At 35.6% G+C, this 24967-nt stretch overlaps 1 protein-coding gene across 3 annotated transcripts in view; it reads left to right on the top strand.

Annotated features, from left to right (window-relative positions):
• lrp8 (low density lipoprotein receptor-related protein 8, apolipoprotein e receptor) overlaps positions 1-24967 on the top strand; it is a 164024-nt gene that overhangs the window by 83773 nt on the left and 55284 nt on the right. For all 3 annotated transcript variants that reach the window (XM_088004838.1, XM_088004837.1, XM_088004839.1), the window contains exon 4: positions 10269-10397. In XM_088004838.1, coding sequence (XP_087860964.1) covers positions 10269-10397 — 129 coding nt within the window. The remainder of the gene's footprint in view (positions 1-10268; positions 10398-24967) is intronic.

Below are 24967 nucleotides of genomic sequence, written 5' to 3'. Positions count from 1 at the left end.
TTTCATTAGTTCCATCAGTATTTTGTGGGAGGGGCTAAAATAAGAAATTGTTTGCAAGCAAGATGGCTTTTAAACCTGACTCGGCAGCGGTGCCCAGATTCTAGCAAACTATTGTGAGAAGTTTTTCAAGTGATACAAAACACATTTGACTGAAGTTGTATGGTTTAAAAGGAAAATTCTATCAAATTATGTAGATTTCTGAATCTGGAGAAAGATTCTTAAATCTTTTTAGTCTGGCATTTAGCAAAGCAAGAATAATTGTACTAAGCCCGATTGACCTAAAACAGGAACATTTAGGTCTGGTTTTGTATCGGAGTAAGATGAGAATGAAAAAATGTTTGTATATTTTTATAAACTTAATTCTTCATATATTGGAATTGTTATTGGTAAACTAGAAACTTTAGAGAAGAATCTTTTTTTTTTTTTTTATCCTTTTGCATTAACTTTTTTAAGCTCTTTGAGCTTAAAGTTCAAACCCAACTGTCTGTGTTGCAAAACAGAAGCCTGATTCATTTTTCCCCTGCTTTTTTCCTCCTCCAACAATCTCATGAGTTTCCATTTTATTCCAAGTATATTTGTCGGCCAATTTGTTTCCTACTATCCATTTACAGTTATATTGGGGATAAAACGTGTAATTTCCTATGGGAGCACTGGTGTCGCGCTGTATTTCTTCCCCAGTGGCACTGTCAGACACAAAGTCTAGACATTGCTAATGGTCCCAAGCTTATTCTTTCTGCACACAATTTAGATTGGGGGGGGGAAATGGTGAGAAGAGATTGAGGGAGACAACAGCATCCTATTTTAGCCACGTCTACTGAAAGAGGATGATCTTGCCAAATCTTTAGATCCAGAAGCAGTTTTATTCTGTCAGTCTGTTTATTCAGAGACATGTGAATGTCATGTAGAAATTGTGTCGTAGAGATTTTTGGGAAGCAGAATCGGAAGAAGTTTTTTTCCTTGTAGAGCTTGATATTTTTGGTGCCTACTTCTTTTCTGTTCTCGTACACAAAGCATGCATGTCATGCTGCCACATTGCTTCATGCCTCCACACAGAACACTCAGAAAATAACCTCTTGAAAGAAATTGTTACCATGCTCTGCTGGTTTTATATCCCATAGCTGCTTTTCAAAACTTGACTTTGGACTTTTGACTCTTTTGTTGTCATAGATTTGCTCTTAGTATTTCTGTTGAAACAACTTTCTACGATCACTATTTTTATTCCATTCCTTTAACATTGTGCTTCTTATTTCCAAGCTCTCCTCTTCCTCCCCTTCACCGTTTTCCTGTCCACTTTAACTTGACTTTGATCTCTCTGTCTTTAACACACTTTGCGTCTGCTGCCACAGGGCTCCAATAATTGGAGATCAGAATTCTAATCAAAGCCAATAATCAAGGCTAACCTTCGTTTAAGTTGTGGTTTGATATTTGAAGGACATCACAGTGGGGTGGTGATGTGGTTGATTTCGAACAAAGACTGAGTGTGCCAGACTTTGTGTCAAATATGATGTCAATTTCATTTATTTTCAATATGCTAACAAGCTAAACCAAACTTCAGTTTAAAAAGCCAGACTACTTCCTACAACTAACTTCTGTTTCAGTTAAATCTTATGCTCCAGTTGGTGTACACTATTGGGATCTGTGAACTAATGTGTTTGAACATAAACGTGCCAATTTTTTATTTTATTTTTTTACAGCTACCCAAGCACACTTTCTCATGCATATAAAATTGCATGTAACCATTGTAACACTTACAGTTCTTTGAACACATTTCAGCTCATGCATGCACTAATTAAGCAACTGGATGTGCAAATCCACACGTGCTCACAGCTATTCTGTCACCAATTTACTCAAGTGAAGAAATCATGTCAATGAAGTGTGCTTGGTAGAGCATGCTTTGTACTTTTTAGCCTGTTCTAACACAGTGAACTGACTGTGAACCTGTTTTATTTGTTTCACGGAGCCTTGTGACAAAATAAGACATTACAGGAATGTATGTGGAGAAAACGGGCTTTTCGCCAAAGTTTTTGTAACTTTTGAATATAATTTTACCAACACAATTTTTGACTAACCAGTTATAAGATACCTTTACTTAACATTTAGGATACAATACTTTATTATTGATTAATAATTTAGTTTAAACATCTAAAGTGCACATATCTCCTTTTCATGAATAGCACATCCTTATAGAATTTAGAAGCTTTTGTAATCCTATACGCTAATCAATACAATTTACATAGAATGGAAATTTGTTGGTTGCATTAGCAAGAGAGCATCACAGAAATTTGCTGTTATACAAAGCTCAAAAATAACTTAAAATAAAATACTCACTTCACTAACATACATAAGAAGTGCTCATCCTTATAGACATATAAAGCTTTATGTATGAATAGATAGAATATTGAAAATATTTATACATCAAAAAGCCACACTTCTCCATAAGGTTTGCAAATGAAGGCGTTATTTTACACTTTCCTTTTTACACAGCTGCAGCTACACAAATAAAACAAATGTGAAAGTGATTTTATATTTTTAGATTTTGACTGACTTCACCGAAGTATCGACTGAAACTTCAAGTCCTTTAGGTCGACAGGAATGACAAAGAGCCAGGTTATTTATTGACCTCTGTCTTAACACTATGATGCACATTTCTGGTGGTCACTTATTTGGACACAATATATGAGAGGAAATTGCTAAGTTCAGATAAGAAATAATACAAGATACTGCACTTAAAATTAGATTACATTACTATCAATGACGTGATGCACCTATAGTTATGTTTATTTATTCAATGGAAAGTATCAGAAATGTATATAATTTACTCTGCATAGCGTTATTTCTAAAACATTTGAACTGTTCACCCACAATACCTACCTGTTATCGACTGAAACTTCAAATATGAAGAAAGCATAACCCAGGTCTTTGGTAAATGAAACTATAACTGACTAATCTTTTCTAAGCAGATTATTGTGCATCTTGCACTTTTATGATTGGGTTGGGATATATATTTTTATTATTTATTTAATATAAAGGATATTTATCTGAAAGTTCCCAATCTATTTTCATGCATTTGACCCTGTGGATATAAAAAGGTCTTGTTTGATCAGATTACAACCCAACATCTCCACAGTCTGGAGTATATTCATCTTGTCCTCGTTTCCCCTGTTATAGATATTCACCACTGTGTGACCACCTGATCTCATTCATAATTCCTAAGTTACTTTCCCTGGCCTTGTTTTATCGTTACTGCTGCAGATACTAGTCCTACTTTGTCACCAGTAGAGTCTGTACCTCAATATGCTACGACTAATGCAACACAAGAAAGATGCACACTGACTTCACGTTACTTTATCTCCGATTTATAATTCACTATCACTGTGTTTCGATTCAACAGTATATGTTACAAAATGATGGAGTTTGATTGAATGCAACAGTGTGCAGATAACAGGGATGAGACTATGCACTAATACTTTGCAGCAGGTTCAACATAGGTTATTGGTTTTAAAAACTTTCAGAAAAAAATATTTATTTTGTGATTCCAGTACCTTGAACAAAAATATCTGCCATGTAATGAATAGACTCATCAGCCTGTGTGTTACTCGGCAGAAAGCATAAATGTTTGTTTTCTAAATGATGAATTATAGAGTAATCCTTCCTACTATTTGAAATTGGGAAACTGTGTACTTTGGGACATTCATATGGTCAACATGGGCTTAAAGTAACATTTTTAAATGTATATGAAATTAATCCCAAAATACGTGTAGTTCTAGTTGTAGTACACACAGATTTGCATTAATGTCTGTATGACATTTAATCCATAACAAAAACATCATAGAATCATAATTCTATGAGTTCCATCCAAACTGAAAATGGCAGGTGAATAACACTTTACATTAGATCCTTCTCCATATTGACATTGGTAACTGACAATATGAAGCTGTGAGACTGTGTCATGTTAATTTTACTAATGTTGCATAAATCTGATTGGAATAACATTTTATATCAGCCTTCCTTAGACCAGACTGAACCAATATGAAGGGCAAGTACATAGCTGCTCGTAGTCAAACAAAGCCTCTGCCCTGTTTTTACTGCACAACAATAAAAGCTTATTGTTCTCAAGCAGCCACTTACCAATTTATAGAGCCACCTCTCAACTGAAAATTCAGCTTAATTATCCTATTTCACACACGATCAGCTCTTATGAATCCCCTGTAAGTCAGATTTAATTGATGATCTGTCAAACTTGTGCAAGCGATAAGGGCATTTACTCTCATTTGAAAAATTCTGAAATAAATGGTTATAACAGGCCTTTTCTTGAGTTAATATATATTTATTTAGATATTCCCAAATGTCTTTTGTAGAAAAATGTTTTTTTTAACATGTAGCATAATAAAAATGATGCTCCGTACCTTTTCATACCAAAGAAACTGTGGGTGTGTCCCATGTGACTCACTTTCTCCTTTAAACTGTTTTCAGGGCCAATTGATATTCACAACATTGTAGAGTATTTGGGAATTCTTAATGCTCCACCGACACAGTGAGAGAGAGCGTAGGTATTTTGCATAAAAAGACATTAAAGCGAGAAACCTCATCAATCAGTGTAGTGCTGCAAGCATTGCAGTTGGAAATTTATTGTATCTTTAAACGTAGAAGTACAAGGAGTTCTCCACATTGAAATCATAAAACTCTAATCCTCATTGCCAATCTAGTCGACACTGTCTGCAGTCCATATTCATCATGTTACACTATCACCCTCCATTGTGTGTGTTGGTTTTGACATGTTTCCTTGTGACAAAATGGGGACTTAAAGCTGACTTAGTCTCGTAAACATACCTCATAATTAATAAATTATCTTAGCAGTAGCATCCAACGCTTTGAACCCTCCTAATCAATCACATGGGAGGATAGCTAGATGGTAACCAAGCACTTTGATAGAGAAAGCAGTTGTGTGCAACAATGCTTCGATCCCTCCCTCCTTTTGAGGGAAATTTAAGAAAGTAGTTAATCAAAAGTTCATTAGCATAGAGCGCCTTGCTCAGTCCACCCCTATACCCTGCTATAATAGACACTTAGGCAGTCTGTGTGAGGTGAATAATAAGTGTGCTCCCATTTCCACTTGTGTTTGTTCAACTGAATTAAAAATCTGCATCATACACCATCTGTCTAATGAGATTTTGTTTTTCTTTTGACCCCAAGACGAACATCAACTTGGATTGCAATTTACCATTTAGAAATGACCAAAAAACAAGAATGTGGCTTAGGGGTATTGGAAATGGGAAGGATTAATATTTATTTGTGGTCTTTTCAGTATTTCATAAAGAATTTTACCCTTTACTGCACATTATTGCAGTGGTCTATCTTTACAATTCAAAGAGCCAATTTTGCTCCAGAAACAACTACATTAAACTCATTTAGACCCACAAAAGTCTTTTTGAATTATGACGGCTTATATTTTTTATAAATATTTACTGTAGAAAATTGGTGTAATTTTTAAATAACCAAAACTGCATTTCTAAAATGGAGAAAATCACAAAACATTTGCAACATCACCGTTCCTTTTATAGGGGGTTATGATATTTGTGGAAAATGCTGTAAAAAAGAAAAAGTACATGGTCTTCAACCTCACACTTAAAAAATGGTGCTGGTGTTTTCTCTGTTTTTTGTTATGGAAATTCATAGCAACTGTTCCATAAATGCTGGGTACTTCTAATAGCCACATTCGTGTGTGTGTGTGTATATATATATATATATATATATATATAATACTGTATGCCACAGAAATGGAAGTGCAAAAAAGGTTGGAATCACCTAAATGGATTTGCTTGCTTCGTTTGCCCTGATATATCCTGTACATATTCACTGTCTGCTCGCTGTTCTGACCCTGTTTTACACTCATTCGATAACGGATACATCCACCTGGGAGCTGCTGTGTTAAACAAACACATCTTACATCTCGCCACCAAGCTGCTTCACTGATTCGTGGATAATATCAGTTCTACTGTCATTGGCAGTGACCAAACTGAGTGGCCGTTTAGACATCAGCATTTGTCTCTCTTTTTCTCTCAACTCTCAGTCTCTAACTTAATGCCTCTGATTGGTTAATTTTTGTGTGTTTGCTCTCTACCACCATACTTTATGTTGTGTGTGTAAACTTTGTTTTAATTTAAGGTGCTAGAGGCTAAATAATAAACCACCTTTCTGCTGAAACTTTGCACATTTTTTAGACAATGTAATTTGTATTACTGTCCACAGATAGTATTGGTTAGTCCATATTCTCTGATTTAACAGCAGACACCTGAACAGTCTTTCAAGTAGTTATAGATAAGAGCCTAAATGTTCAATAGTAGGGAACTTGAATTCTCCTTTTTTTTCCTGAGTATTATTGTCCTTGGGATGAAAATCGTTTAATTTATTTAGTCATAATCAATGTCAGCAGAACTCTCTGTTGTTCTCACTCATCTGTATTCTGCTGTTTGACAGGCAGCTCTTCTATGACTGTCCCTTCCAGACACCCAGGGCCCAGGGCCAGTCAGACAAATTACTTCCTTTTAACTCAGCTGTCAGTCAGATATTTAGTGGATCCCCCCAAAGGATGTTTCTTCTTTGTGAGGACTTGTAAAAGACTAATGCATTATTGCACAGAAGGCGTTAGGCTGCACTTCCATGTAACACTTGTGAACAGATTCAGAATACAGTGATAAGGGGGTCAGTCAGCCGAAAGAATACCATTACTACTAATAGAGATTAGTTTTCTATGAATAATTTGTATTATTTTATTTGGTGAAATTAGTCTTTTGGTATATTAGGAAATTATATCCCATCAAGGTTTCCTCTCATCTGAATGGTGAGCAGCGCTTCGAGTCAAGTGTAAATTGCACCATTTAAGAAATAAAGAATTTTGAAATTGCATTATATTTTGCTGCAACGTATGTTTTGAATGCTCTTGTGTGATTCATCTTCCATATTTAGTTCTCCTTGTTTCATAATCAGCTTTGTCAAGTTTGTGCGCACAAACAGGACACCTGATTTCAGTTCTGCTTTGCACTTCCTGAAGACAATGATTGATGGCACAAGGTCAATCACTTAACATTAAAAAGTAATCTGTATGTTATTATTATTATTATTATTATTATTATTATTATTATTATTATTATGCAACTTTTTTAAACAAGAACTGAATGTACAGGTTTTAACCTATTGTGGATTTTCTCCAGTCCAGACATGGTCAGGATTTTACATACAAATGCAAATGTATACATACAACCAGAATTATTTGGATAAAATTGCCTTTCAAAGTTGCATAGTAACTGTGGTGTTTGTCATTGAAAGCAAGGTCTTATCCTATTTTGGCTTACTTTATTAGTTCAAGCACCAAATATACTTTAATATGCAGTTTCACAGTGAAAACCATCTTGGCAATACAGCAGAAGTTAGTATCTCCAGTCTACCTTATTTTTCTTCCTAGGTAGAGTATCATTGTGCTACTTCTAAAACTTACCTAGCATTAAATATGTCTGCAAGCACTTGGTCGGTCATAGCCTAGTTGAGAACGTATATTCTTTCTTGACTCTCCTTTAGAGTAAAATACTCTTCATGGAAACTTTCAAATAAGAACATAACCACCCCTCTGTTCATGGTGTTCTTCAGTTTCAGTCATGGCTTTTGCCCTGGATGGGGCAAAATTTAATGAACTATGTTGTTGCTTAGGTCTAGCATAGTGAAACTGGTGAAGTATTCTTTATTGGAGATTTCCAGATGTTTGGAATGCCTTTGGATAAATGTAATATCAAATTGTACTGGGCTTCCTCACCAAAAATATTTTTGATGTATTGAATGTAGACCTTGCAATCTGCCGTGGTTTGTACGTTTGGGAAGGTCAGAGTATGTTTTTCTTAATAAACAATTACTGAAAAGTTACAGACTTTGAGCAAAGAAGCAGACAGCAACATGGCAATATGACACTGGAACTGCAGGTGAGGCAGATCAGGTGATTGAAAACAGCAGGGAACGAGAACAGACCTATCTCCAGCGGCCATTGGGCGACAGACGAGACGTACCAAGACAATTAATCACACACTCACACTTGAGGGCAATTTAGAGAAACTCCATGAAGAAAGACCCCTCACTGGGATTCTAACCCAAGACCTTCTTGCTACAAGGCAACAGTTACCAACATCCACCCCTCTGAGACACAATTATTTAGCATATTTACAATTTCCCTTAAAATTGTGCAGTTGTTTCTTGAGTTATATAAATGTGGTATTATTTTTAAGTGGATGGCCTGAAGACGGATATTTTTTCTGAATTTAAAGTATCTCCATCGCGATCACCTTGCCAAAACAATAGTGGCTAAATGCCAGAGTGGCTTCAAAACAGCAGTAACCAATTAGTAATGTTTTTATGGCTCAAAGCACTTCTTTTATACAGTTTCTGGCTTTCATGTACATCATTATTTTTATATAAGTACCTTCACATTAGGTAGTGGAGCTGCTTTGAGCTGGTAAGTATATGAATGCACGTTCAAATTCTCATCGTCACTGCAGGAATTACCAGACATGATCTGGCACTTATGCTTATATATTTTGGGCAATGGTTTCAGAATGATTTTACATTTTAATGGCCAAATCAAATTTGTTTTAAGGGAAAAATGCATAGAGGAGTTTCTTATTCATTATAAGTAAGAAAGAAAGAGGGAAGGTGGAACCCAAAACTAATATTGACTAAGTAGGAAAAGCAGATGAATAGGGTCTTCAGACTCATTCAATAAATTAGAAGATTATTGAAAAATCCACTTATTTCAGGAATTGTATCACAAATGAAACACATTATGTAGCCTAATTACACAGAGATGGATGTCTGAAAGCCTTTTCTGCAAATTATGATAATGTTACACTTGCAGATAATGGAAATGTTTTTTTTTATTATTTAAATATTACATTAGACCAATAACACATTTTTAACACAGATATGTTGACTTGTTGAAAAGTATGTTGAATACCTGCTTAAAGGTTGTCAATTTTCAAAAGGCACAATTGAGCCCCATCAGGATGCGTACTCTATTTACTGAAGATGAGTCTAATTTCTGGACCCCAAAACCAGAAAAGCTGAAAACTAAATTGCATTCAGTTGTAGAGGTAGAACCTGTCTGCCAGTGCTGCAGAAAACGCAGCAATGCTCAAACCTTCTTTTACGACAAACAACATTTGAACGGTATGAGATGAAAAAACGCTGGTGAAAATCAAAATGAGAAAGAAGAAATATGAGATGAATAAAAAAGGAATGAGTCTGGAATGGGCAAATCCCAGAGGTGCTATTGATCTGTGGCTGCAACACACACAAACACAACCGTGCTGCCAGGAAGCACGCCGGTGGTCAAATATGTATAATTGATGGAGTTGGGTTTGACACAGCCGTGTAATGTGATCTGGGGCTGGAGTCTCTTTGGTGTTATACAAAGTGTGTGTGTGTGTATGTGTATGTGTATGTGTGCGTGTGTGTGTGTGTGTGTGCCTGTTTGAAAGGAGAAAGGACAGGGATTTGTTGTGGGGACTCGTTGAAAATTTGATGTGTAAAAATGCTGTATTTTTCATTTTTACCAGCCCCCATGGAGGAACAATGGCTTGTACAGTAATGGGCTTTTACCGTTGGGCCTTTGTTCTTACTCGCATGCACAGAGTTTTTTGAGAGACTTGTTGACAAGCTGTGAGATACTTTAATTTAATTTTACACATTTCCATTAGAAAAACAGAAAAATAAATGCAGACAATACCATAGTTTATGCCACAACTGCATTTTGTTATTCTTTTAGTCACCATTTTTATTTTTAACTATTTTTTGCTTGGATTTCAGCTGTGTGTATACAAGGAATTTATTAGGTTGTTGATGGTGAAGAAATCTTTACCATTTTATTCCCAGCTACATTTACACACAGTAGTGCTTGTTTTTCTTCAGCATTTCTTTTTTATCTTTGTGCATTTGTGTATTTCACAGCTTTGTGCCTGCCCCGACAGTGTTCTTCTTTGTTCCACTGTCGCTGTGCGTCTAGTTAAATTGCAGGCCTTTGAGAAGAAATCGATTTGAGCAACAAGATAACCAAGTTATCAAACTGTTTCATTGACTGGCTGTCCCTTTTCTCTCCATTTCTCGTCCCATTTTTGCCTTCCCTGTCTTTTTTCTCTATTCCCATTTTCCCCTCCTTTTTGCCATGTTTCCCTTCTCTGCCATTCCTTCTGTCTTCATTCTTTTGCTTTCCCGCCCCTCTCTCACAACAGGCCGACAGACTTGTCCTCCAGAGAAGTTTGACTGTGGAGGGGTAGCCAGCAAATGTGTTTCGCTATCGTGGCGATGTGACGGAGAGAGGGACTGTGAAAACGGAGCAGATGAGGAGGAGTGTCCGGCAGGTAAGTCTGTGATGAGTATTTTGAATGTAGCGAACGCGACAAAAGGCCTGAAGTGTTCGTAGCTCCAAAGTGAATTTCACTTTTACACTCTTCAGTTGCTTCATGTACATTTTGAATTTAGGGAATGTAGCTGCATTTATTACATTGCTAACGATCAATGGTTCCACAGGACAGACATAACCTGCATTATTAAATCACTTGGGACATTTGAATCTGCTATCTGTCATAAAGCAGGACCATTATGGGCTCATATAAGATTTCTAAAAACACCAAAATATCAAATATTTTAATATTTTAAGAACAGGATCCCGACACTGAGTTTATTCACCCATATTACTTTGAAATATATTCAAAAGGAGGAACTTTTGTCAGAGATGCTTATGAACAGTTCTGACTTCGATACTGCATGACATCTCCTGTCGTTCTGCATTGCTCATCTGAACTTTGAAAACTCAGCTGTGCAGGATGACGCCACCTGCACATTGATTTATGAATGGCCAGGGGCAGCTCAGATGGGGATCGTGCTTATGGGTTTATGTTTTGTGAACGAGGATACTTTGGTTGCACTAGTAAGCATGCAGAAAGCAGTACTTGGGTCTAAACAAGTTTCACCACAAATATTCTGTGTTTGTAAGGTGTGAGGAAAGTTACAGTGCAACATGTTTTATTTTCATTAGTCTTTTCACATGGCCAGGCTTCCATCCTTACAGCAAACATCAAAGATGTAAATGAGACATGGATTTCTGTTTATGTGAATATCTGACATGGAGCTTTATTGATTTTCAAGCCTGAAACAAAGAGAAACATGCAAGTATAGCATTTTTCCCAACAAATTAGGTTGGATTCAAGATAATCCAATATGTAGAAAATGTTTGTGTCCTTAAGGATATTAACATCTGTGTGAATTGCTTTTTTATTCCTTTTTCAATATTATACTATTTGTAAAGAACAAGTATTTTTTTATTCATATCTATTGTGCACACACACTCATCCAACAAAATAAAATAAACTTACATTTTATAGAATTTTAAGAGCTAATAACTAATCAGTGTAAAAAAAATGGTGCTTGAGCAAACCTACCAGCTTTAGTAATTAAAGCAAAAAACAAAAAAAAAGTTATTTTAAAAAAATGTATTAAAATATATCTAATAATAACAACCAGCAGATAAGAAAAATATGTAACCTTTCTTTAAATATTTGCAGCTATATCTGCCTTTTTTTCCCCCATTTTGTGTTCTTAAAATAAAAGAAGCGCAAAGATTTTGGGCTCGTTCTCCAGCTATTAATAATTTAGATCCCCCCTGGCAGGTATCATAGCAGCTAAATGTGCTGTTTCTTTCATCTCCTGCCTCTCAAAGCACTTGATTGTTGAATTTATGTGCTTCCAGGAATATAAAGCTGTTCATACTGCAACTTGCAGGAGATTATATGTGTGAAGCAATGAAAAATCAGTTTAGATTACTTTATCTGTTAAATTTGTTGACATTAGCTGATGTATGCTAGCTGACGTTAGCATACATCAAACCTTGTACATGATATATCACCAGTCCACCCATGTCTGTTCATGATCATTTCACATTTGACAGTTTTTTCCATCATTCTAATTCAGTTTATTTATTTAGATACTTGCAGTGGTTGCCAGTAGTGCAAACTTTCTGCTTTCAAATATGATAACATTATTAGCTGGACTGAAGTTGGACCCAAACTTCTGACTTATTCCAATTTAACACTTTGTTTCTGCTTCTCAAATTCTTAGTATGAGTCCTAGATTGTTGCTACAAACGTTGCTCACATTAGCCAGTAATAGACGTTCATTCATTTTAATGGATTTAATTATGGACAATTACAAGTGCAGTAAAATATTAGATGAATTGTTTTTTTTAGTATTAAAGCAGCTTTGCTCATTTTCAACTCCAGCCCATATGAGGCTTTTGAAGGACAAAAAAGTGAGGAAAAAAAGAGGATGAAAATAAGAGAAGTAAAAACTGCAAAGAAGAAAGTAACTCAATTTTATCCTGCTCTTTTCCCCATGTCATCTTTGTTTCTCTCTTTTCCAATTTATTAAGAAAGTTTATCTCTTTACTTTCTTTGGACCAGCACTTTTTTTTTCCCGTTCCATCTGATATGGAGATCAAACATAGACTTCATGTTCTTTCTGATGCCTTTCATCTCTGACCTATGTTAGCTTCTGTCCATTATAGGCTGGTTAATAAAGCTGTTTAAAATTTCATAGAATTCTCAATGATAATTGATTTTGTGCTTCATGTGGTTTGACTGTATATGAAGTGTTATGGCACTCCTGCTGGTATAATAACCTGCCAACATCATCTTTTGATCTATCATTTAGAGATGTAGGAATGAGTATTAATATTAATATTAATGTGCGTAGAAGGCTTGCGTTAACTGAAGGTTGACTGCAGAGGCCACACAGAGCTAAATTGGACTGTGAAGTGGTGGTTCTTGAGCGGAAATGTCCAGGGTTTAAGTCCCCGTCCTTACCTGTACTAAAGTCCTGAGGCCACATATTGAATCAGACAATGCCCTGGATAGGATTATCCAGATTTGCATTTGGTCTTGTTAAATAGAAAGTAAATCCTCTTTAATCCTTCTGGGAATATATGACTAGGGTTAGGCAGATTTATTGTTATCGATATGCACCAAGCAAAGAGTAACAAATGTTAGATTTTAGCATAAGGTTCTCTGTTCCAGAAACTTGAAATGTGTTCACATTTGATTGTTAATACAATATCAAAATATTTTAGGAGGCATAGAGGTAGGAAGGTGGCAAAATCATAAAAAATGTACAACTCTTATGATGGCAAAAAGAAACTTGTGAAAAACCTTGAGATAAATAATCCTAAATAGATAGGTAGACTGCTCTTTATCTGGGTTCTGAACAAAAATGTAAAGAAAGAAAAGAACAACATTGTTTGTTCTTTTCTTCATTGTAGCTAACATTGTTTCATTATCTCTTGTTTTCTTAAAAACAAGTGGTAATTTTTTTAGAGTGTACTTGTACTTAAGTTTTCACAAACATTTGAGATTAGATTTAAATAGTTATAATTTTATATACATTTCATAATTCACCTACATGATCTTGGTGAGTTATAATCAGATGCATTTGTGCAACATATATTTATTTGGTTGTATAGTATAACTACATGGCTAAAAACACCAGCATATGTTCGGAAAGCATCACGTGTTGCTACAAAAAGCATTGTGCCACTTCCTGTTGATTAAGTACCTGGCGGACTACCAAAAGGAATCCCATCATGTGCTTTATCAACAAGGAGTGTCACAATAGTTTCTTAATAATTCTGTTTCAAACACCAGTTGTACTCTCATTCTGTGAATCAGAAGTTAAGTCAAACCTTTTGAACCTCCAATCTTTTCTGTTACTTTCTTATGTACTTACTCAGGCACACATTATGCATATCAGAACATGTTTTCACTGGGTTGCATACATACATATATATTTTTAAGAATTCAAGTTGAATATTCTACCAATGCTATTTGTGGAATTTAAACCACCCAAGTTTTCTTTCTCTCAAAATGAAAAGAAAAATCAGACACTGAAATATTGAAAACAAAACCATGTGACTTCGAACAATTTTTACATGAACAACAGCGCATCCACTTATTGTTCTACAGATTATATAACAAGGTTACGCAGGGTATTGTTCTCCATTAGCTATAAAATTGTAGCAGCTATTTTGTTCTTATCTCATACAATGGAATTGTGACAGCCTAAAATACAAAATATAATTCGTTTACAGACATTTATTAACTTGAGCTACAAATACAGTAAAATCCAGCTGTAACTATCTATTTATCTATTTGAATGTTTTAGCAGGTAGAAAAGCGGTAATACTTAATGAATCCATATCTTATTTTTTGCATGCTAATTAATGCAGATAACTTAATATTTCAAAAGGGTAATGTCTTGTTTAGTTGTGTAAACCAGTTAGCATCTTCAAAAATGTCATGTTTTTTAAGATTAAAAGTTCAGCGCTCACTGTTCATAAACAAAGTTCTGAATGAGCCACGAACATGAATTCATTCATTCGATGTTAATGTAAATTTGTTATTATGAAAACAGATTTCCAAAGCTTTCATTCAACCACTAATCCTTACAACCACCCTCCTCCTCCTCCGATTCCCTCTCCTTTGCTCCTTCCTTCAGTAGCTATAGTTGGAGGACAGCTAATGTTAATTAGGGGCTCCTAATTGAGCATATCCAAATGTTGAATAAAACATGAATCCAGGAGGAGAGGTTCTTTATTACATTTAGTTAGAAGAAGCCTCTAAAGAAAGTTTATGTGCCTTTAATTTATGTTAATGTGAAATTGCATTCGTTTAGGGACACAGTAGAGATCTGCGTTTATCTGCTTCGGGGTGTGTGTGTGTGTGTGGTTGAGGGGGAGGGAGGGTGATTAATTTATATTTGGGGAGAGAGTCTATTTTAAAGAAATATGGTTTTCTATTCTATGGATAGTGTTTGCTTTTGCTTTTTATTATTAGCTGACAACGAGAAGAAGAAGTGTTATTTATATTGCATTTTTTCAGCAACAAGGCAGTGCAAGGAGCTAACTAAACATGGTTTTGGGGAATGTTACACACTTTAACAATAATATTAATTCAGGTATTTTTTTCCATATGCACTTTAGTTTTACATTGCTAAAAGTTTTAATGAACTTTAAATTGGTAAGGAATCTTCTGTAAAGTAAAACTGCAACATGATATAAGCAGTTTTCTTTTACAATTCTTTAAAATGGGAAAGGCAAGAGAACCAACCAGTTGGAGCTAAAGACATTAATGTCGACAGAACAATAATTGAAATATTTCAAACAATTGGAGCTCGGTCAAATATGGCTGGATGAGAATCCAACATTATCTTTATTCACTACAGTGAGCAGATAGAGGGTATTAAAAAATAAATGGTAAAAATAGGGGAGAAATACTCAGAGCCTTTCATTGGAAGGATAGATTTTTGTATTTTTCTGCTTTTTCTTAATCTTACCAGTGGTGCCAATAAACCCGGAGGGTTGTGTACCAACTGTCATATAGTTATAAAGGACAGAATCGATGCATATAATTTACAAACTGCTTGAATTTTATTTTCCTTTTTTATTTTTTATTTTGTATTTGACATCTTATTGCATATTTATATATACTATATATGCATTATGGAAACAAAGGGGGGTTATGATAGGCCACCTCCTGTAAAAAAGATCGATTTAACATTGCAATATTTACTCTGAAGTCTGTTTTTTTTCATATATTTTATAAATACATAATTCACATTTTCTCTCTCTCTTTAGACTGTCAAAATCTTAAACCACGTCAAATGTATTATTGTATATATAAATGTAACTGTTTTTCTTACTTCAATGAGCAATTATTTGTTTTTTAATTTCCTGTAAATCTTCTTAGGGTAATTCCCATTCTTCTTTTTCATTGCTAGATTGGATTAAGCAATGCAACATGTACATTTTTTGGAGTACCCATCTAAGTATAGACTTCTCAGGAAACCTGAATATGCCGTAGATTTCTTAAAGATGCATAAAAGATTCTTGAAATGATTTGTTGTTTTAATTATAGCAGGATTCTTTTATAATTCAATGATTTAACAAGTTCTGTCACTGTTTGGTTTTGACCTTTTGACCTTTCTCACTGTCTTCCTTTCTCTGCACAGTGACTAGATAAACTTGGCTCTTCATTTGGTCTCAGTTCCAGTTAAATATTTTGTCTCCATATTTCAGACAACTAGCTTTTTTGTCTTTAGCATACTCTAACTTGAGCTCAACAAACATCTCACTGACCTTAATGGCATGGCTTTCCCATTCTGAAGAGAAATGAGACTCAGATGAACGTAACTTGCGTATTCTCTGTCTACACATGTCACTGTTTGCTTCATATTTGATGCACTCTGTTGATGGGGAGTAAAAGGGTCAACACAAACAGAGAATGCTCAGAGGAACTTCATCCAGGCCCCAGGAGACCTTTTGATCTTTTCACATCACCCTGTGCTGCTGACTTACATTAGGGCAAGTCGTTGCTGAATCGATGCCCGCCAGGGATGCGTTAGCTGGTGTTTTATCACAGGATATTGAAGGGTAGAATAAAGGGATTACATTATGTGTGTGTGTGTGGGTGTGTGTGTGTGTGGGGGTGGGGGGGGGTGTGCGCGCGCGTGTGCATGTGCGTGTGTTGCTCTGGTGGAAAATGAGGAAATCTGAACACAAAGTGACGCAAACTCTATGCGTAAAGTGTCAATCTGTCCGTAACTCATAAGCAGTGAAGTGTATCTGATGACTTCGTCCTGATTAAACGTTGATTCTATTTTCTGATATCAAATCAAAGAACAAAGAAAAAGTGATAAAGAGAAGATTTCTGGTTCTTTACTCCTGCTTCATCCACATGTCTATTGGAAGATGTTACTACAAAGAAGTGTTTTCTTCCCACCACTCCCTCTTTCATTTATAATCTTGTGACTGCTCTCACTGTGTGTGTAGGTGTACTGTAATGGAGCGCCAGCACACAAACAGGCTCACTGGGAACCCAGAGGCAGTTGCACTTCAGACCCAAACAGGCTGGTTTCTAAAAAAATGGCTTTAATAGCATTACCCTTCTCCCTTTCAGGTGCATTTCCATCCTCTTCCATGCACACGGAAACACTGCACACACTCTCAAAGTATCGCAACAGATCACAGCAAATACTTGTGCTAAACAAATGACCCAAGTGAAAAAAATGTTTAACTCCAGCTAAACAGAGTAGCGATATAATGCATGAGCCACAGAAGGAAGATTTATTTTCCTCTTGCTGTTTTCTTGGCCAATAATCCACATGATGCCTCATTATTACATCACCACCTTATTGCCCCTCACTAAAACTTTAACTTATAAACCATGAGGTGAAGTTAATAACGTCACCAGTATCTTCACCTCTGCAAAGCCACCACATTTTCTTAAGATTCACATGAGCACAGCTGCACAAGATCTTGCTGTCAGTCTTTTACTGTTTTTTTTTTCATGACTGAGCCAAACGTTTGTGCAATCAGAGTTCAGTTTTAAGTGTGTTTCAATTACGAACAAGGGCCTATAAATTTAATTTACAAAATGGGGCAGCTGATGCTCCACCAACAGAACCATAACCAGAGAGTGTGTGCGTGTGTGTGTGTCTGCGTGTGTGTGTGTAGACTTCTCTGGCACTTGAAAATATGAGGTGTAAACTTAACATTTTAAAATAATAGCATTGAATTAGACTTATGTACAAATACAAACAGTTCTTAAAGCTTGACACTCTTTCATTACATTAAATGAAATGTTCTGCTTCCCCCTGAAGCGTTTTTCCAGGGTAAATTGTTACCCTGGTGATTTAGTTTTACTCTGTCAAATATCATGAATACATAGGAAGGTAATAAAGGCCATCAGAAAAATACCGTGGTTGCTGAGGTTTCCTGTTTAGTTTTATTCACTTGGTCTTTATTTAGAGCTGGAACATTGCTGGTTCTCTTCAGCAGCTGTCTTTATCAACATTCACAAAACATTTCAAGCTTAGACTCGGGTATCTTCAATCAATCTTTGTGTAGTTTTGGAAAACACAAAGTCAATCCACTTCTGTCGATCCAACTGAAAATCTGACTTCCTTCCTACGGCTAATTTATTTCAGTTAGAAAGCACATCCATCCATCCATCCATCTATCCGTCTATCCATTCATTCATTCATTCATTCATTCATTCATTCATTCATTCATTCATTCATTCTCTCTACACCTTTGTCCCTTAGTGGGGTCGGGAGGGTTGCTGGTCCCCGTCTCCAGCTAATGTTATGGGCGAGAGGCGGGGCACGTCCTGGACAGGTCGCCAGTCTGAGTAGTATTTTTGTTTTTTTCTAATTTTTAAATTTCATTAAGAAGTCTTCTACTAAACATAAAACCTCTTCTGTCCTGCTCCTTTTTTCATTGATTATTAAATATTACAATGTAATTACTTTTATTTTGTTTATTCAGCTTCAACATGAATGGTTTGAGATTAAGCCTGTCTTCAATTATTTCTGTTGTTCCTAAACCTGTGCCTTGAGAATAACAACAAAAAAGGAAAAGTTGCTTCAAACATATTCAGAACCACCAGGCTGAATCCAAACCATCCTACATAAAAGGACATAACAGAATAATTGTCATAATAGATTAAACACTTTCATCTTATTTTTCCCTTTTTTTATATAATTTATGGTTAATTCATATCACAAAGTTCTTGGACAGAATATTATAGAAGGGAATGCCACATGCAAACAGGTTGTTCAGCTGCTTGTGTTTATCATGGGGTGTAAATACTGATAATAATCCAAGACATCAAAACAAACGAGTGACTAAATCTTTAGAACTCATTTTTTTAAAAATGGTGCCCACAAACACTCATTATGTTGCACCTACTTCAATATCTTTACAAGGACATTCATCACAACCCATCTGCACACACAATCATTTACTAACTGGCACAGCTAGTAAAACATTTCATATTCAAGCCTAAACTGCTGTCACATGGCATTGTGATTGAGCTGTCGAAACATGCATGTGCACAAATCCCACAGTGGCCTCTTGTCATGGATGTGGTTAAAAAGTGACATTCCCTCAGGTTCACCAGTCAGGTAGCATAAAGAGTTTCAGCCTCTTGGTGAATTCGGTTCTGTTTTTCTCTTCATAAGCTGCCGTTTCTCTTGGATTCTCCTGGCTCTGCTGCCACACTACATCAAGGCATTTTCTTTTGTGGCTTTTTACTCTAAATTTGACATACACATAGCAAAGTCAGGTGAGCAAAGGATCTCCATTTAAAATGTTGTTGTGGAATTGATGGTAGAAGAAATATTTTTTGTGATAGTGTCATTTATTGCTGTGCAAAGTTCCTGTGACCTTAAATCAGCCATAAACAAGTTAGATATGCTTTGTGTATTTCAAAAATTAGCTGTACTTACAGTAATGTACGTACAGTGTGTATGTAAGTCTGTGCGTCATGGGCATGAATTTTCTATTGTTTTGCGCTTTTTTAACTCAGTTAAACTGTAGCAACAATCAACTAAACTGGATTTAATAACGAGAGTTAGAGATAGAAGGATAAAAATTATTGTGGATTTTCTCTGACTCGCACTTAAAAAATTTTACATGCAGACTTGAATATTTTCACAGACTACCAAAGAGATTTGGAAAAATGCCTTCAAGCTTACGATGTAATCCTGGCTGGATATTTGATCAGTCTTATTCAGTAATTTGGTTGTTTGGCAAAACCATGGCTTCTAAGATTAATATCTTTAGAAAGACAATTACAAAAGCTTAATGCTTTCCTGCTTTATTAAATCCAAAACTCATTTTGATGTGCATTTGAACTCTTCTTTCTGGTTGCAGCTCCCAGTTGTTTCCGTCCTTTTATGAAAATACACTGAATAAAATATTCAGGAGCCTGCCATGAACTGGAAACTGGTTGAACACCAGTGTCATTGTCCACAGAGAAGTGGGTTTTACAGTGGTATGTCCACATGTTCAGCACATTTATTTATTTATTTATTTATTTATTTATTTTATGACTAGATGTGATAAAAGACAGCGTTGATGAGCAATTTTGAGGAATCCAGATGAACTTTTGATTTCTACAAAAATAACTGCAGCAGCGTTCAGTCTGGGAGGTAACCGCATCATGCCCTGGGTCTGTTTTTCTAACAGTGTAGGTGAGGCGTTACACGAGTCTGATGGGGGACTACCTCCAAATTCTTCAACTTCAACTTTAATCATTGGATATATGATTATCAACAACATAGGAGTTTAGTGTTCCAACATAGGAATGAACCTAAAACAATCAAATCTGGCTTTAGAATGGGAAAAGCAGACTGAAATCAGGCTTCTAAAAAGTCCCAAACTGTATCATGAAAAATGAAGGGCTGTGTTTGAAAACCAGGCCTGTGCCAGTAAACCAGTCAATTAAGTTGTGGCCTGGTAATTTTGCCAAGTAGTGGTGATATAACACATCCAATCAGAAGTATGCCAGAAGCCTGCCAATTGCTGCAACGACATCACGCTCAAGATGAACTTTTATCCAGATGTATGTCTTCTGTAGAGAAAATCCATAATTAAGTTGAAACTTTTGTATCCAGTTCATGGACTTAAAATTTGTAGAAGTTGTTTCATGTTAATAATGATTTTATGCAAATGCCTCAACTAAACAAAATCTTTCAAATTTTCTGTAAAAAACAAATTGAAGAATTAGTTGGATTTTCATCAAAATTACTTCTGGGATTACCAGTAATTAAATCGGCATTGAGGGTACCATAATCTTTGATTGCCTGAAAAATATGAGTAAAAATTTCTTGTTGCTGTGTAACTTCAACATGATGGCACCGTTCTCCTGTCTCTTCTTTTATTTCCTTTCTTTTGTTTCATCTTCAAACCAAAGCATGCGCTTCCCAACATGTGTCAGCATTGTTCTTTTTTAAATCCCATCTGCCCATGCAGCTGGAAAGTGAATTTTTTTATCATCCTTCTTTCTAGTTGTCAGTAAGTAGGTGTATTTGAAATGCCATCTTGTCTAAATATATATTTCTTTCCATTTGGGATACAGGAACACTTTTATGTTACGCTACGTTGAAGATCTGCAGAACGGAATCCCCCCTGTCTGGTGGTTTACGTGTGTTTGTTTGTTTCTGCCTCCCTTCTGCGCTGATGCCTCCAATATCTAATGCTGCTAAAACACAGATAAACGCATGGTGAGAGCTCTGGAGAGTGGTTGCGTGTCAGGTTGACTAAATACACATACACCCAGGCATAAAGAGGTGTAAACTATGTTGCATCGGCATTATAATCAATTTCTGTCTCTTCTCTCCTAACATCCGCTTTCTTTTTCACCCCAACTCCTCAGAGTTTTGACCTGAGGTAATTGGCTGGTTAACATTTCTAAGCTTGGCCAACACACAGCCATCTTTCTCCTGATGATTCAGGAAAGCAAACGCCTCTGGCGCTCTTGATCCTCCGGCTATTTTAATGATTTCATAGACACTGAGTAATGGTGACTGATATTTTTAAAATGCTACAGTTCTTTAATGTGCAGGTTTTACATCTCCTGGGGGCATTTTCACAATTGTTTTTACACAACATCAAAAAATACTGAACAAAAATTATCATGTTTTGATTTTATTGTCTTTAATCAATACAATAAATAGCAATATCCCCATGTAACTACACCGAAACATAATAGAAGAAGTTGTACAACTTTGTCAGAGACCTTTTGATTTTAATAACTGGTTTTTCTTGGGTAAATAATGCTGCAACATGAGCAGTACTCTTCTGGATCGATGTTTGGCCTCAGGGGTTCAGCTTAAAATCAGGTCTTAAATAACCTGCTTTTCACTTGCATGTGTTTATTATTCAGTGAACTCAGACTGTAGAAACAGATCTGGACATGGAGAAAGAAAACATGCAGAGTTGAAGCTAGATTGTTGTTGGTCTAATCTTCTCTCCTTTATCGTGTTGCTGATATCAGTGCAAATCAATTGTAAAGAAAAATAAATAAATAAACATCTTAAATTATCCCATAAAACATAATTAAAGGACATTTCACATTAAATTGAAAGTTTGTCACAAAAAGCAGCTTTTTACCTCTTCTTGTTTCTTCTATCTGCCTTTCATCGCCCCCATTTTTCCGACCTTGGTTGAAGGTAAATACAGGATGTGTGTGAGATCATTCAGAAAAGTGGTTTGGTGATTGGACAACGATTTGTGCACCTTAACAAAAAAGCATGGGAGTATTGCTTTGTATGGAGTGATGCAAAGCAAGGTTTGAATTCCCAACAAGAGATCTTTGATGGATTTCCTTTCCCTGCTCTTTCTGCCCGTTTCCTGTCTAATTACTGTCAATTAAGTCCACTGGTGCCACAAAATCACCTTATAGTTCGAAATAGACTGCAGTTAGAGCTGCTCATTGGCATTAAACACTGGATTTTATACACTTCTATTTCTGGCAGGACACCTGGAGAACTTTGGTTTATAGATGTGTGTGTGCGTGTGTGGATGCGTGTGTGTGTGCCATTAAGCCCATGCATGCTCACATGTACATGACGTGACGTGTTAGAACACAGTCTGATTGGATTCTTCGCTGCAGAAACATTAAAACCAAGTCAAGAGTATATTTGTGAAGTTGGTTCACATTAGCTTAGTAGAGCCCATATTTGTGTTTCTACACACACACCTATGCACACATGCAATAAATTATTAATGGATTTATACATAAGAGTTTGCTGTTTGCTTGTTTGTACTGGACAAGAGTTTGATGAATTGTCCTTCAGGAGGTGAATGAGCTGTGCCCTGTCACCCTATCCCAGCTATTAGCTATCCATTGGTGTGACTGGAAGAGGATGGATAGAAAGCTGTGACCTCAAGCTAAGCCAAAGCACCTATGGCAACAGGTTAAGGTCTAAATGTAATCAGGTACAGATTAATGCAACCTATTTACAAATGCAATTACTTAAATGAGCTAGTGGATCTGCATAGCTGTGAGCCTGGAGACCAGCTGAAAAGCAAAGTGTGAGTCATCTGACTAAACTTTTAATAATTGTTGTTCTCAGAATTTTTAGACAATCGAAAAGCAACTCTGCAATTATTAATATAAACAGATATTTAAAATGCATTTACTTTTTTCCCCCTCTGTAATTGGTTAGACATGTTGCTGACCACACTCTCTTTGTTTGGAATGCATTTATTTTCTCTTACACTACAACAGTCTGCACTACCTGTCTTGCTTGTATCAAATCAGTTTTCTGATCTGTGGATTAGGTCTCTTGTGATAGACCTACATTTGTACATCTGCTGATGAATCTACCACCAGTAAGATCCTCTGGGTATCTGCAGGCAAAACTGATTTATTGACCCAAGACAAGACTAAAGGATTTAAGTAACACTGTGTTATTGACATTTCCCTTTGCTCTTTGTCTCTCTGCAGTAGAAAAATGCCAGATGAAAGAATGTTGCATACTTCAGAAGTTTCTGCTCTTGAGGTTTAAAACTAGGCTATGAGGATTTTTATTATTTTTTATCACTTATCCTTCCAGATGCTAGAAGCAAATGTGAGTTGAGAAATTATTTCAACAACATTTAGCATTTTTCATGTTTCATCTTTGGATTGAAGATGGTTGAGGGTTTTTTTTTTTTGTTAATGTTTTTAAAATAATTTACCACATTGTGATCTGGGTTCTTTAATAAGATTTTATATTTCTATTGTGTTGAATAGAAATATAAAATCTTCATCTTTGGATTGAAGATGGTTGAGGGTTTTTTTTTTTGTTAATGTTTTTAAAATAATTTACCACATTGTGATCTGGGTTCTTTAATAAGATTTTATATTTCTATTGTGTTGAAAAATGTGTAATATTAACAGTTGTTTCAAAGAATGTTAGGGAATTATTCAAAATATATCAATCTGAATTCTGAAAGAAACTGTCTTTCTGTTTGTGTCTCATGTCTCAAACATGGATACAAACAGTGTGTGAAGCCTCAAGGACTTACCTTAATATCCGAGATTCATAAGATATTAGAAATATTTTGCCGGACAAAGTAATGTTTGACAGCAACTACATGGTGCTTCATGAGTCCTTTTGGTGAGAAATATTCTTCCATAAAATCTCATTACACCACTAAGAAAACAGATCTTTTCTTGGACTTCACATGAATCTTTGAACATTGGAAATGCTTCCCTCTTTGTACCACTTGCTAACTGAAGCCCATCCAATCTAGTTGGATTTAAGGTTCCAACTTTTCTTTTCATTTTTAAGTGTTTGTTGTTGTTTTACAAATTATGCATCATATAAGTCACCTGATTCCTGTTGGGATCAAAGATTAGGAAGATTCTATTCATCTTATTTATATAGTGCTAATTCACAACATGTCATCTCAAGGTACTTGACAATAAAGAGGTTAATATGATACAGTCATACATATTTTCCAATTGATTCCTATCACACACTACAGTAACATTCTGTTTATTCAAAGTGGTAAAAAAAATTACAAACATTTTATAAGACTATGCAAGAAGACTAAGATAAGACTATAAGACTTTTCTTTTTATGCATTGTCAGATTTTCTTATATCAGTTTGACAATTATTACCAAACTACCTCATACTTACTTTTACTCTTAGAAAAATTTGAATAGTTTAATGCAAGTTGAAAATTTCAAACGGTCATAAATGTCTGATGGTTCCTTCAATCAGGAGGACCGTAAAAACAATCTTGCTGATTGTTTTTACAGTGGTGCATTTCAGAACAGATTTTAGTCTCTTGTTGTTCAGCACCCCAGTGGGAACAATGCTGTCGAGCTTCTTGTCCATGCTTCACTGTTTTATAGCCAACACTTCTACAGCCTGCTGTTAATGAAAAACTCTTTGAAGCAGAAAAAAAACAAAAGGATTTAACACAAGTAACGGTAAACTGTCACTAGCTGGGATATGTTTACATATTTTATACACAAAATATCTTTTGATATTTGAGGATTTTCTTTGCAGAAACTCCTTAGACAAGCTCACTCATCTAAATTA

The sequence above is a fragment of the Poecilia mexicana genome, unplaced genomic scaffold (assembly GCF_051168715.1).
Source record: "Poecilia mexicana isolate PSO_F unplaced genomic scaffold, ASM5116871v1 scaffold_4, whole genome shotgun sequence".
NCBI lineage: Eukaryota > Metazoa > Chordata > Actinopteri > Cyprinodontiformes > Poeciliidae > Poecilia > Poecilia mexicana.
This window is presented reverse-complemented; position numbering and strand designations above follow the sequence as displayed.